This window comes from Achroia grisella, unplaced genomic scaffold (genome assembly GCF_030625045.1).
Source record: "Achroia grisella isolate CSIRO2021 unplaced genomic scaffold, CSIRO_AGI_Agris_v1 utg146, whole genome shotgun sequence".
NCBI lineage: Eukaryota > Metazoa > Arthropoda > Insecta > Lepidoptera > Pyralidae > Achroia > Achroia grisella.
This window is the reverse complement of record NW_026712636.1, coordinates 2,053,146-2,066,293: the sequence shown is the minus strand read 5'-3', so window position 1 is coordinate 2,066,293 and position 13,148 is coordinate 2,053,146. Positions and strand designations below refer to the sequence as shown.

The following is a 13,148-nucleotide window of genomic DNA, read 5'->3' as shown; positions in this document are numbered from 1 at the left end:
ATAATCCCTTACGCTGAGAGTGCTCACATGCAGCGGTAATCACTAAACATCAAGTGTGTCAACAAGCTCGTATGCTATAATAATATCACCCACCAGCAATAAAGGTGTTTTTTTATTTTCGGGAGCTGATGGAGGTTTGTGTAGTCTATTATTCCGTAAATATGTAGTCATCATAGCGCTTGGATTATGTTCCCATATTTAATTTCATTGAAATAATTTATGAAATGAAGTTTCCCCCAATTGTCAAATTTATGATTGTACTGATGACAAAATTTTGTCTTATTCTTAAAGCATTCCCTCAAATGTTGAACGAAGGAAAATGAAAATTAAATGTTAAACAAACTTTATTTATATAATAAACAAAGTATATTACAGAAATCTCAATCAAAACAATCTTTTTTAATTTATAAGTTTGTTGAAAAACATTTTTTTATAGCATAGGGGACAAACGAACTTGCGACTCATCTGATGGTAAGTGATTACTGCCGCCCATGAGCACCTGTAACACCAGGGGAATTGCAAATGCGTTGCCAGCCTTTTAAGAAGGAATAAGATCTATTCTTCAAGGTTTTAATATCGTATCGGTTCGGAAATACCATAGCTGGTTTAAATGAAATGGTAATATATAATATAGAAGTAGATTTTTTTTCTTTTCTTTTCTCGTTCCATCTGCCATCAGTATTATGGCTACAATCAGATATATTTGCTTTTTTTTTAAGAAAATAAAATCTTTAGATGTAAATATAAAAATAACGTATTTAATTTATTTATTTTTTTAGTTATGACAGAGCTAACATGCCCACTATGGTGATCCTAAGCCCCTAAATAAATAAAGAAAAACCATATATGAGTTTCATTATATTTCCTTAAGTAAAAAAAAATTAAAACAACAATAATATTTTTGTCATTGTATAATTCATTTTGATTTGCGACTGGGTATGAACAAATCTCACTTACGACGTTATAATTCATTGCTGTGCTACAGATGCTGTACAAGCTATAATTAGATGTTTATTACACTTAAATATAGTATTTAACTTTTTCAGTACGTACTTTGACAATAATAACATTTGGGAGAAGATTATTAAGAAGACGAAATTGTATTAATAGAAGATTTGAAAAAAAAATCATTAGTGATAAACTAGACAGCACATGTAACAGATAACATGTACATATTTTCTTAACATGGCTGTATAGATTAGTACTAAAAAATATTAATAAATTTACAAGCTAATTTCAATGTTAAATGTTAGATATGAAGATATAATGTTACCACAAAATTTTGTATTCATTAAACTACAAAATCGTCCAAGCGTTACATTTCTCATTACTATTTTAAATAGTTCTCAATTAATATATAAAGATCTATCTACAACATAGGGGCCGTTCAAGTATTACGTAAGCACTATAGGGGGGCGGGGGGTCTTTTCTTTGCTTATTTTGGATGACATGGGGGTGGGGGAGTCTGTATGATGATTACGTCATCGGTCGTAATTTACTTTTTTACACGAATGGCAACCCTCACATTGTCTTTGCTAAAAAACAATACATTAATTGAGAGATGTTTACGTAAGCATGGGTGGAGGGGGTAAGAGCTTTGCTTACTTTTGCTGACAACGGGGGATGGGGGGTAAATAATTGTGATAAATCTGCTTACGTAATACTTGAACAGCCCCATATACAAAACATACAAAACAAACGTATTTTTAACACAACTATAAATAAGCATATATAACATTAAATTAGTTTTTTTTAAACCACTGATGGTAAATCGTAGCCGACCCTTGAGTCGTCCCAAATCTTAATATAAGGGTTCATAAAAAAAACATTAGTAACAGAGCTCGTAGAGAAATATTGATCTTAAATTGCGTACACAATCTGTAGCACAAACAGCATAATACTCCAACGAACTTATAGCCATTTATATATCACATATTAATTAACTATAATAAATATAACTTTCTCACGTCCATTACCAATTAAAGGGGCCACTGCTTAAACCGTAAAAAAAAATTGAGACAATACATTTCAAACAATACAATACAAAAATAAACAAATTATTAACATACCTAGCGTAAATTGTTGATGGAATTCAGAAGGAAGCGACCGCAGTTTGAGATTTAAGTAGCGTGTTCGCTTCTTGCACTATATAGTATAACCGTTTCAAATTCAATATCTACTTACAAATAAAATGTCACAAATGTATCAAATTTAAATGATACAATATTGGTATACAAGTTTTAGGTTAATGCTGCAACTCTCTGAATTAGTTGGCAGTCCATGTTTTTGAATAATATTAAATGTCTTTTATCATTGGTCATATAATTTCAAGACGTACCATCTCAGCTTTCAGAATCCAGTCAATTAAGGGAATTATGACCGTTAGTATTTTGTGGTAGTGTCTAATAGTGACCACTTTCTAATTGATTTTTTATGTCTATCTTAAAAAAAGTTTTGCAGCAAAGAAGCCGTATAAGCAACAGTAAATTCACAACTGGTTGTTACTAAAATAAGCAAAGGCAAAAAACACTTTAAACGAAGAAATATATTTAAAATTTCAGAATAAACTAACATCAATTTATAGACTCACTCTTATGGTAATGGTTTAAATTGTTAACTCAAAGAATAGTATAGTTATTTCTCTTTAATGACTTGGCGTAAAGTGCATTTGCCAAAATAAATGTTTGAATAAATTTAGCAAAGAACTTTGGATTTTGGGTAATGAAGAAAAATAATGGTGAGAATCTAAAAAATAACAACCTAAAAGAAACAATGAGCTGCCTTTATAATTAAATAATGAATTCTCCAAGATGCAAATGATGTTAAGAATCAGACGAATGTAAGAAATATAGAATTCATGGAATATAGAGAATTAGATTAATTTACTTAATTATCTTTTTCTTTAATGCAGAGAATTTCAGTAATTCCCTAAAACTGTGTATATTTGCAAATTCTTTTACAAGCAAGATTTCATTAAGTCAATGTATATATAATACATTATCTGTTTTATAGAGTAGATCTAATTATAAGCCAGATTGTAAACAAACAAGAACTTCATTCTGCAAATGGGTATATAAAATTAATTAAATTATGAACCATTCAAATATTATATAGAGGTTATTAGTAGTTTACTAATAACCTCTATAAAAGATACATAAACGTATAGATACATAACATAAGAAATCCGAAATATTTCAAATTCAATTTGGCAGTAATCTGTAGCCTAAGACAAACATTAAATGCAGATAGTCTATATATAAAATGGTCATTCAGTTTGTAGTTTTTTAAATAATGATACCCTATCACAGTATGAAGTGTCCCAATATGATACTTTAAATACAAAGTCAATATTAATTTGTTTAATTTGGCCATTACTTGTACTATGTCTACTTTTATGTTTGTCATATTATATTCAACTAATAGTGATATTCCTTTATATGTCACAATAATAATACCCGAATCAAACAAATAATAAGTCTAATTTCAGTTTCAATAAGTTTCTTGTTTAGAACGTAAACTATATGGGCCGTTGTCACTGTTAGCGCAAAAAGACGAACAATCAATTGTTTTAAAGTAAAAAATAAATTAGACTAATAAATTAAATCAACTCACTAGTACGCTCACAACTATTATAATTCGGAATGTTCATCATTGCCGTCAGATAACTGCGGCGTCTCCGTTGTCTCCTCGTCGACACTTTTCTCATTTTCTACCACTTGCTCTGATTCCGGAGCATTCTCCGGCGATTCCTCTTGGGTTTCCGCTTTTTCAGACGTCTTTTCATCTGACTCTACAACTGTTTCAGTTTTATTATCAGAGTCCTTTTTGGCTGGCTTTTTAGGACGCCATATTTTCATCTTATTGATAAGATACTTTACTTCTCTATCCAAATTCTTCATCTTCTCTCTAATGCTTTCGACAGTCAGTTTAATATCTTCGTTTCTCTTTATGGCGTCTTGCTCAGCAATAGATTTGTTAAGCCATGTTTCTGTCTCTACAATTTTACTTTGTAATACTTCAATTTCAACATCAGTAAATATATCTTTTTCAGAATTAACATCTTTAGTGAAATTTTTGGCCATTGTAAGGAATTCTTGAGAATTATTCAACATTGTTCTTATAGCAGCTACAGCATCAGGCCTTTCCCTGTGTTCCCAGTGTTTGTAGAATATAGAATTAGTCTTGTCCTTAAGTAACGCTAATTTTTCTTCAAACTGTTCCGTAGGTGCATCATAACCATCATCATATAACCACTCAGAGACTTCACTACATAATTTTCTTATTTCCTCGATTTCTTCTTGAGAACCACACTCAGAATACTCCTCCATATCCATTTTCATTTGAGCATCCACCACAAATGCCTCCAAATTATTAAGTGCAGATTCTCTCTCTGTCCTCTTCCTGTCTATTGTGTTCAACTCATTGATTTTCGATTTAGAAGTCTTTAACTGTTCTGGTGACAAAGGCTGCAAATTCAAAATCTGTTCTTCAGCTTGTATGGGTTCTTTCAACACAACTATTTTAGGTTTCGGTTTTTCTGCTTCAGTCGCGTTTTGTTTCTCAGTAGTTGTTTCATTAGCTTTTGCCGTTTCATTCTTTTCTCCTTCTTGAGGTAATTCCTCGGGTCTTTCTTCAGCCTTTTCTAGCTTTTCGGGCGTTTCTGAGTCAGAACTGAACAGCTTACTAATCGTGCTTCCTATCTTAGACAGAGTACTATCTTTATCTTCTTCTTCCGTGACAGTTTTTTCAGCAACAAATTCAACATTTACCAAATTCAGTATACCAGAGTCATCCATATTAAAATGTGCTTTAATACCTTTATGTTCAACATTTTCACCAATGTGTTTCGATAGGGCCGCACCAACGCCAGTTAATACTACTTGACTTAAATTCAGTGAGCCAATGTAAGGTAGTTCAGTTGATGGTATGTAGTCTAATTCAGCATAATTTACATTGAAGCTGAAGTCATTTGTATGTTTATTAAAAGTAATTACCTTCTTTTGCGGGTAAGGATTCATGGGGCCAAAGAGAGTTCGCTTGATCTGTAAAGATAACATGTTGATTAGTATACTATCTATAATTTTAATAAATCAATTTACAAATTCTATAACTAAAGATAGATAACATAGCAGTTCTTTGTGTAATGTAATGTTCTTAAACAATATAGACTACGATATATGGTCCATACGGCAATCACTTACCATCAAGTGAGACAAGTCGCATTTGAACCCTCTCCCATATAAAAATAAAATTAATAATATCATTAGGTAGATTAAATAAAAGAAAAAGCCATAGTAGACTGTACAAAATGTTTAACAGTAAAGCGGCAACAGTAGTTAAGGCAGATGTACCTACCTACATCAACAGATGTGAGTGAGGTGCCTCACCTACTGTTGCTGCAAGCTTGCCTTGCGTTATAAGGCTTATATGAAATGTGGTAGTGAAATGACAGGTTCAATTGAAATTACGGAGTCATAACATAACAATGATGGCCTGGACATGGTGGCATGACGGAGTTGTCTGTAGCGCAGTACATAAATTTAGGTCATCAGGTGGGCACTTAAATTACAAGTTTACAATTAAGTTCAATGTATACAACATTGAACTTAATTGTAATGAAATTTGCTACAGAGGAAACTTTTATAGAATTCTAAAACATTGTTTATTACCGTGTCCTAGAACAAGATAAAAATATTATTATAGATATTTGCTGATGAGTTAGAAAAACATTAACACATGCCGGGGATTAGCACAAACTAAACTGCCCTGAAGATACAAATAAAGTTGGAAACAAAGATATATCAAACATTTGTGGTCAACTTCTAAAAATATGACTCCCTCATGAACTTACAATGTATCAAACCTAACCAGGAACATATCCTAAATTATTAGTAATCATAGTATGTATACAGGGTTGTTTTTAAGAATGATATTTCTAATGTTTAAAACTCACCAGTTTCTCGTTTCCATCGACGCTCCTGTTAAACACAACTTGTACCGGGAGTATTACTGCATCACGTACTAGTAATGGTGCCACCTTGTAACCTGTAGCCAACGCTGCTGCCCTGCAAGTGACGATAAAAAAATATAAGTACTTTATTTTATGTGACTGTAATATTGGTAATAATATACATATATAATATCCATATAAAAAAAAAGTATGACATACTTATGTAGCTATATCGAATATTTTAAGAATTTTTAATACATCGAGTGTTACATTTCAAATTTTTAATCTAATTTTTTATATAAAAAGGTTTTTATTTAATTATTATCTTACAGTAATATTTGCAACGCTATGTTTCCAACACGACACCGTCCTCCTCAACGAAGACGACGACCTCAACGTCCAGTTCAACGAACCGCCGGCCAGCACGAGGCGCGCGCCCGCCCCCGCGCCGCCCCCGCACCCCGCCCCGCCCCGCCCCGCCCTCACCTGTACACCGCGCCCATGGTGGCCGCCTCGTCCGCGTTGATGGACCGCGCCGGCTCGTGGCCGACGGCGGCGAGCAGCGCGGCGCGGGCGGCGGGCGCGCGCGCGGCGCCGCCGGCCAGCACGAGGCGCGCACCCGCCCCCGCGCCGCCCCCGCACCCCGCCCCGCCCCGCCCTCACCTGTACACCGCGCCCATGGTGGCCGCCTCGTCCGCGTTGATGGACCGCGCCGGCTCGTGGCCGACGGCGGCGAGCAGCGCGGCGCGGGCGGCGGGCGCGCGCGCGGCGCCGCCGGCCAGCACGAGGCGCGCGCCCGCCCCCGCGCCCCCCCCGCACCCCGCGCGCGCGCGCCCATGGTGGCCGCCTCGTCCGCGTTGATGGACCGCGCCGGCTCGTGGCCGACGGCGCGCGCGCGGCGCGGGCGGCGGGCGCGCGCGGCGCCGCCGGCCAGCACGAGGCGCGCGCCCGCCCCGCGCCCCCCCGCACCCCGCCCCGCCCCGCCCTCACCTGTACACCGCGCCCATGGTGGCCGCCTCGTCCGCGTTGATGGACCGCGCCGGCTCGTGGCCGACGGCGGCGAGCAGCGCGGCGCGGGCGGCGGGCGCGCGCGCGGCGCCGCCGGCCAGCACGAGGCGCGCACCCGCCCCCGCGCCGCCCCCGCACCCCGCCCCGCCCCGCCCTCACCTGTACACCGCGCCCATGGTGGCCGCCTCGTCCGCGTTGATGGACCGCGCCGGCTCGTGGCCGACGGCGGCGAGCAGCGCGGCGCGGGCGGCGGGCGCGCGCGCGGCGCCGCCGGCCAGCACGAGGCGCGCGCCCGCCCCCGCGCCCCCCCCGCACCCCGCCCCGCCCCGCCCTCACCTGTACACCGCGCCCATGGTGGCCGCCGGCCAGCACGAGGCGCGCACCCGCCCCCGCGCCGCCCCCGCACCCCGCCCCGCCCCGCCCTCACCTGTACACCGCGCCCATGGTGGCCGCCTCGTCCGCGTTGATGGACCGCGCCGGCTCGTGGCCGACGGCGGCGAGCAGCGCGGCGCGGGCGGCGGGCGCGCGCGCGGCGCCGCCGGCCAGCACGAGGCGCGCGCCCGCCCCCGCGCCGCCGCCGGCCGACACGGCGCGCTGCACCACGCTCGCCACTCGCGCCCACAAGTCTGCACACAGCTCCTCCAGCTCGCTGCGGCTCACCTGCACCACACGTGTTCACAGCTCAGCATCCGACCCGCTTATAGTCAGTAATACTTACTATAAGCGGGTTCAGGTGAGATTAGCGGGTGAGTAGTCGACCATACAGACTCAGTATGATCGACTACACACCGAGGAGACATTTTCCAACATGCGCGACGACGCCGTTCGATGCACCTTCTTATCGATCCCAACGACCCCATAACGGCAGTTAATCTCCCTACGGGTACACCAGTTCGGTCCCCGACAACGCTTTTACACACACACACGACACCGTCCTCGCCGGCGAAGACGACGACCTCAACCACACCATACCGCACAATCAACCGAGCGCCTAGGCGTACCTGAGCGCTCCACACCGGTGCCCCCGGTCGCCCCTCAATCCCCCGTCCAATTCAAACGTGGATCGAAGTTACAACGATCTGAGCGTAGGTTCGAACCCCTAATGGTGTACTCAGACTAAAGACATATCCTTCAGGCGGGAGTTGGCCTTCAGCCGCTCCATACGTCCTTCCGCAGGTTTGGAGTACCATCTGCACTCGCCAGAATATCTTACAACAGCATACAGTATTAGAGTAGTCCGAAAAAATAAAAGTAATACTGGCAACGACGACATAAATTAATGATTCCTTCTTAGTATAAAAAATATTAACGAACAGCTTGGTATACCATTAACAAAAACACAAATTTTGAAATTTGAGTTTTATAAAAAAAAATCAAAGGATATGTTAAAAGGAGGATAAAATATAAAAGGTACTTTAAAATTTCTCTTTAAAAAAAAGTAAAATAAATTACCAAGTGTTTGAAATCCTTATCATCCAACAGACTTTCAATCTGTGCATAATGCTCTGTATTTGCGGACAGAACGATCTTAAGCCTTTCAGCTTCCCTGAGAAGTTTCTCCATGGCACGTGGAGAAGATCTGACGTCACCGCCACCATTAGCCTCCCAAGCCTTAATGAGATGCTCTCGGAGACGCAACGTTATTTCGTGACCTCCTAAAGTCCTAAATACAAAGTCACGAATTTTAAAACAATAACAGATGCGACGGCGTCGAATAGTATGACGATGTAACGGTAATATAAGATGATGCAATTTTGAAGTTATAATCAGAAATTCAAGGAATATTCCTTGCTTGTACCTTTAAATAAGAAGTATTTATATGTAAATGTAATATTTATTGAAATATTTATATATAATATATTGTTTCTATCCTAAACCTCAGCATATAAACTATTGAAAAAAACAACATATGAAAAACATGATTTACAAATAACCTTTAAAATATTATTTGAAAGTTACATTTAAATACTAAGTAAGTATAGTGTAGTAAGTATATATATTTTATATATATCTAGATAAATCCTATAGATTTGGTAGTGCGATAGTATAAGACACTAAACCATATAAGGCCTGAGTGAAAGACAAACTTACCGATCAAAGCCCACGCCCAAGACCTGCAGCTGTGGCACAGTCTCTACATATCCCTTCTCCTTTGTCTTCACGGTTTTATACTCAACTAAGGCCGCTTTAGTGGAAGCAGCGCCCATGTCAAAGAATAGTGTATGCCAGGCAGTTTCATTAATTTCCTAAAAATACAAGTAATTCTACATCACATCTTCATCATTGCCTTGCCTTTATCCCAATATTTGGGGTCGGCGCAGTATATCGGCTTTTCTGCCACTGATCCCTATCAGCTGTCATATCTGAGTTTTTTTTTACAGTAGCACAATGGTAGTGGTATGAATCATGACCACTGCTACATGTTCTGTAGTGTAGGGGTTTGTAGTGTAGTGAATAAAACTCAGGAGTTTCATCTAGGATGTAAAAGACTGCTGTAAATGTAATATGAATGTACTTCTACTGTGTATGTGTGCATTGCACACTTGCTATGACAAAAACACTATACTCTCCCCAAAGATTACTTCATGGTGAAGTATCAATTTACACCCCAGACCAAGTAATAAATTATTACTGTTAAACTTACCTTTCTCCTGAATATTCCATAATTAATAGCTATGGCGGTATAATCATTTATCAGTTGGAGTACATTGAGCCCAGCCAGAGATGCGGCCTCCAGTAACGCGCGGCGTTCTACCTGATTGAAGTAACCAGGAACCGTGATCACACATTCACTTATTTGTTGGCCTGTATTGACAATAACATTTGAAGTTTAGTTCGCGATCTTCAATCAATAATCATTAAATTCTGTACAGTACCCGTTTACTATAATCATATACGCTGTAGTGATGCCATTTGAGTACAATAGTGACGAGCATGAAGTCAGGTCAGTTAGCCCATCATGGTAAGATCACCAGAAATTAGCCAATGGTTAGCTGATAGAGAATGCCTATGGCATTAAGCTCGCAATTCTGTATAGTTTTAAACAATACTATTTTTGCATGCCATTACTATGGCAAAACACATGATACTAAGCTTTAATTATCATCTTTTATACTGTGTTTTTTAAGCAAATACATAAAAATATTATTATTATTGTACAATTGGTATCAAATAAAATCAAATCATCTTTATTCATGGAGTCTGTTACAGAATCCTAAGAAATGACAAATCTACCATCAATTTAAAGTACTTTTGAGCTGAGAAGAACTGAAAAGAAACTGAGCTGGTATATATCTTTTTAAATAAGCTTATACATGTTTATAATAATACAGATTCATTTTTAAATTCATTTGAGAGAATAGATCTTCAATTAAATAGTGCAATAAAGAAGATATAAATAAATTAACCATGAGGGTACCCCTACTATAATATCACATTAGATTTGGTGGAGGAGTTATATCCTCAGAACTGAATGAAGCAAGAGATGTGGGAAATAAAAACAATTTACTCTCAGTAACTACATCATAGGAAACTTGATAGAGCTTGATAAAGATACATTATTAAACAGAATTTTTAAAGGTTTTTTATGAAATTTCATTATCAATAGTTGTTCTACATATGATGATTAAAGTAATAATACTGGAGTGGCCCTTGACATAAAATCAATAACTTCAATGTACACTGTGAGCCATATAACCATTAAATTAATTGGATCAAACAAAAGAATTTCAATTATTTTGTTGCCAAACTCTAAGTAGTACTTCTATTAAAAAAAATATGAGCTGAGTTTCTTGTCAGTTCTTCTCATCTCGAAATCATTCCGAACTAATAGTACATTTGACATATCATAAGAGTCTGTAATAGACCTACATGAATAAAGATATTTTGATTTTTGAATTTTAATTTGAATAATAGCAATTACATCTGTTCAAGTTCATGTTTAATTAGCATTAAAGATAAAAATTATTTCGAAAAAAATCTTCACACCTTAAGAACCTTTAAATAACTATAACTTAAACAAACTATATAATTTATAAATAACTATATATAAATTTAAATTTAAGTACAGAATTAACAAATTGTAAATTAGATGTTCCTGTGACTTTTAAACATCTAGGCTAATTATTTTAAAAAGAAGACATACATATAATTACTTTAATAAACTACTTATTTAAATTTAATCAATAACCTAAATATGTTTCAAGGTCCTGGTTTTAAAAATGTTGATACTTCCATACAACCATTCATCTCCCCTTTCAGCACCTTACATCTTTCTTCATATTAAATATAAGCTTCTATCTTCTTTCTCAGGGTCTAGACTGTGTACCAAATTTCATTTAAATCTGTTCAGTAGTTCTGGCATGAATGCTTTACAGACAGATAGACAAACAAAGTTACTTTTGCATTTAAAATGGAAGTTTGTATAGGCATTCATCATTTTTTAAGCTAAAATGTTGCAAAAAAAAGTTGCAGGTTTTTTTTTAGGTTTTATTAGATATTTTTCTTTATTTGGTCCAGGTTACTATTCCATTTAGACAAAGTCACAGGCACAGTTAGTAAGTACTATTTTAAGTAAATTTTCAAGACACTCACCATGACTAATTTCAGCAAACTCCTTAGCTTTGGCCAGGAGTTGTGCTATGAGTTCTTCTGGTGTGAACCTTGTATTTTCATCGTGAATAAACTCTGGTGTACCACGATCTGTGGCAACTATATTGTAATATGGGTAACGTTCCCTGGAAAGAAATAACACTAAGTTTGAGCTTGTGTGTATGTGAACAGTTATTTCTTGAACCTATACAAATATTAGAAAAATCTTTCACTGTTTAAAAGGTAATCATTTTAAAATTTATCTATCACCATATATGTAAATTAACAATAGCCAAATCAGAATACATATATTTTTCTTTGTATGTAAGTACATACTCATAAGTACCTAGGAATTTAAATGAAACATATTGATGTAACTAAATTTAAATATTATGAAATGAAAGATTCTGTGATAAAAAAAAAGTAAATATCTTAATTAAAACAATATTTAAATAAGGAATAAGTTTTAGTAAATTCCTAGTTTGCTACAGCATGATGCTATGATAAAACAAGATAACATTAGAAAAACTATGATTGGAAGATTAATATTGATAAACAACTTCAATCCAAAAAAACTATGATTGTTATGCTATTTATATGTTTCATATTATCAGTATATATATAGAATATGCTTTTTACTTCCAATAATGAAAAGTAATAATTACTGATACAAAAGTTTCTGAAAAAAATAAATGTAATTAATAACTTGTAGTAAATATGGAAAAATAACTGTCCAATATGCTACTTAAAACAGATTAATTTTAAGAGTAATATAAACTTACTTGTAAGCTTGCACAAAGGGATGGTCATACGTCTTCCCAAGCAGATCCAATAAATACTTGTAAGAATTTTTGGGGAATCGTACTCCAACGGTCACGGCGTCCTCCCCAAAAGTCCGCACATCATCCCTGAATGCTACTACTGCCGGAGTCTTTCTCTTGGATTCTTTATTCAAAACTATTTCCATCGGAACGCCCGGTGACACGATACCAATCTTCATCCATTCTGACCCCAAATCTATTGATATTACCGCAGCCGCATCGGTTTTTTGACTTAAAAGTAATGGTAACAATACCACGCACAACGCAGCATACATTTTCTGTGAAGTAAATATAACAAAATTAATAAATGAAAAACAGCTACTCCGGAAAATAGGTTGATAAAGATCTAATGTTTTAAGAGAAAGTATGGACTTACAGGATTCTTCAGCATGTTGTTTCAAGAAGTAAACATTTATAAGTTTTATTAGAGCTATTCTTTTCTCACTTAAGAAGATACAGCATGTAAATTCTATATTAATATTTAGCTAAAATGTATGATCCAGATACTTTAGTCCACGTCAAGTTTAACGTGTTTTCTTCTTTTTGGTCAGTTCAGTCAATTGTAGTGATAGACGTAATTGCCAGATGAAATAAGAAAAAAATTTAAATGATTACCATATGATTCTTCCTCTATGATTACTAAGAGATTAGTAATTATTTTACAAATCTGGTATATTTCATTAATTTATTTCGAATTGACAGAAATTATATTACTAAATGTATAATTTTATTTTGGTCTTCTATTTCGAGTTACTATTTACATATTCATCAAATAACTT

The 13,148-nt window shown here is 37.3% G+C and overlaps 1 protein-coding gene across 1 annotated transcript; it reads right to left on the bottom strand.

The window, feature by feature from the left end:
- Nucleotides 1-3,184: 3,184 nt before the first annotated feature.
- LOC131855628 (hypoxia up-regulated protein 1) lies at nucleotides 3,185-12,910 on the bottom strand. Its single transcript, XM_059206922.1, has 9 exons — nucleotides 12,746-12,910; nucleotides 12,331-12,647; nucleotides 11,552-11,694; nucleotides 9,603-9,763; nucleotides 9,050-9,204; nucleotides 8,411-8,621; nucleotides 7,386-7,618; nucleotides 5,954-6,065; nucleotides 3,185-5,042 (listed from the first exon to the last, which is right to left on the bottom strand). The coding sequence occupies exons 1-9, from the start codon at nucleotides 12,758-12,760 to the stop codon at nucleotides 3,630-3,632; spliced, it is 2,760 nt and encodes a 919-aa protein (XP_059062905.1). The 5' UTR covers nucleotides 12,761-12,910; the 3' UTR covers nucleotides 3,185-3,629.
- Between the last annotated feature and the right edge of the window lie 238 nt (nucleotides 12,911-13,148).

Excerpts from the sequence above, each read along its gene's own strand:
- LOC131855628 (XM_059206922.1), bottom strand. Across the intron at positions 11,695-12,330 it reads CCCTTTGTGCAAGCTTACAA|GGAACGTTACCCATATTACA; the intron begins GTAAGTTTATAT and ends ATTTCTTTCCAG. Across the intron at positions 9,205-9,602 it reads ATGGAATATTCAGGAGAAAG|GAAATTAATGAAACTGCCTG; the intron begins GTAAGTTTAACA and ends TTGTATTTTTAG.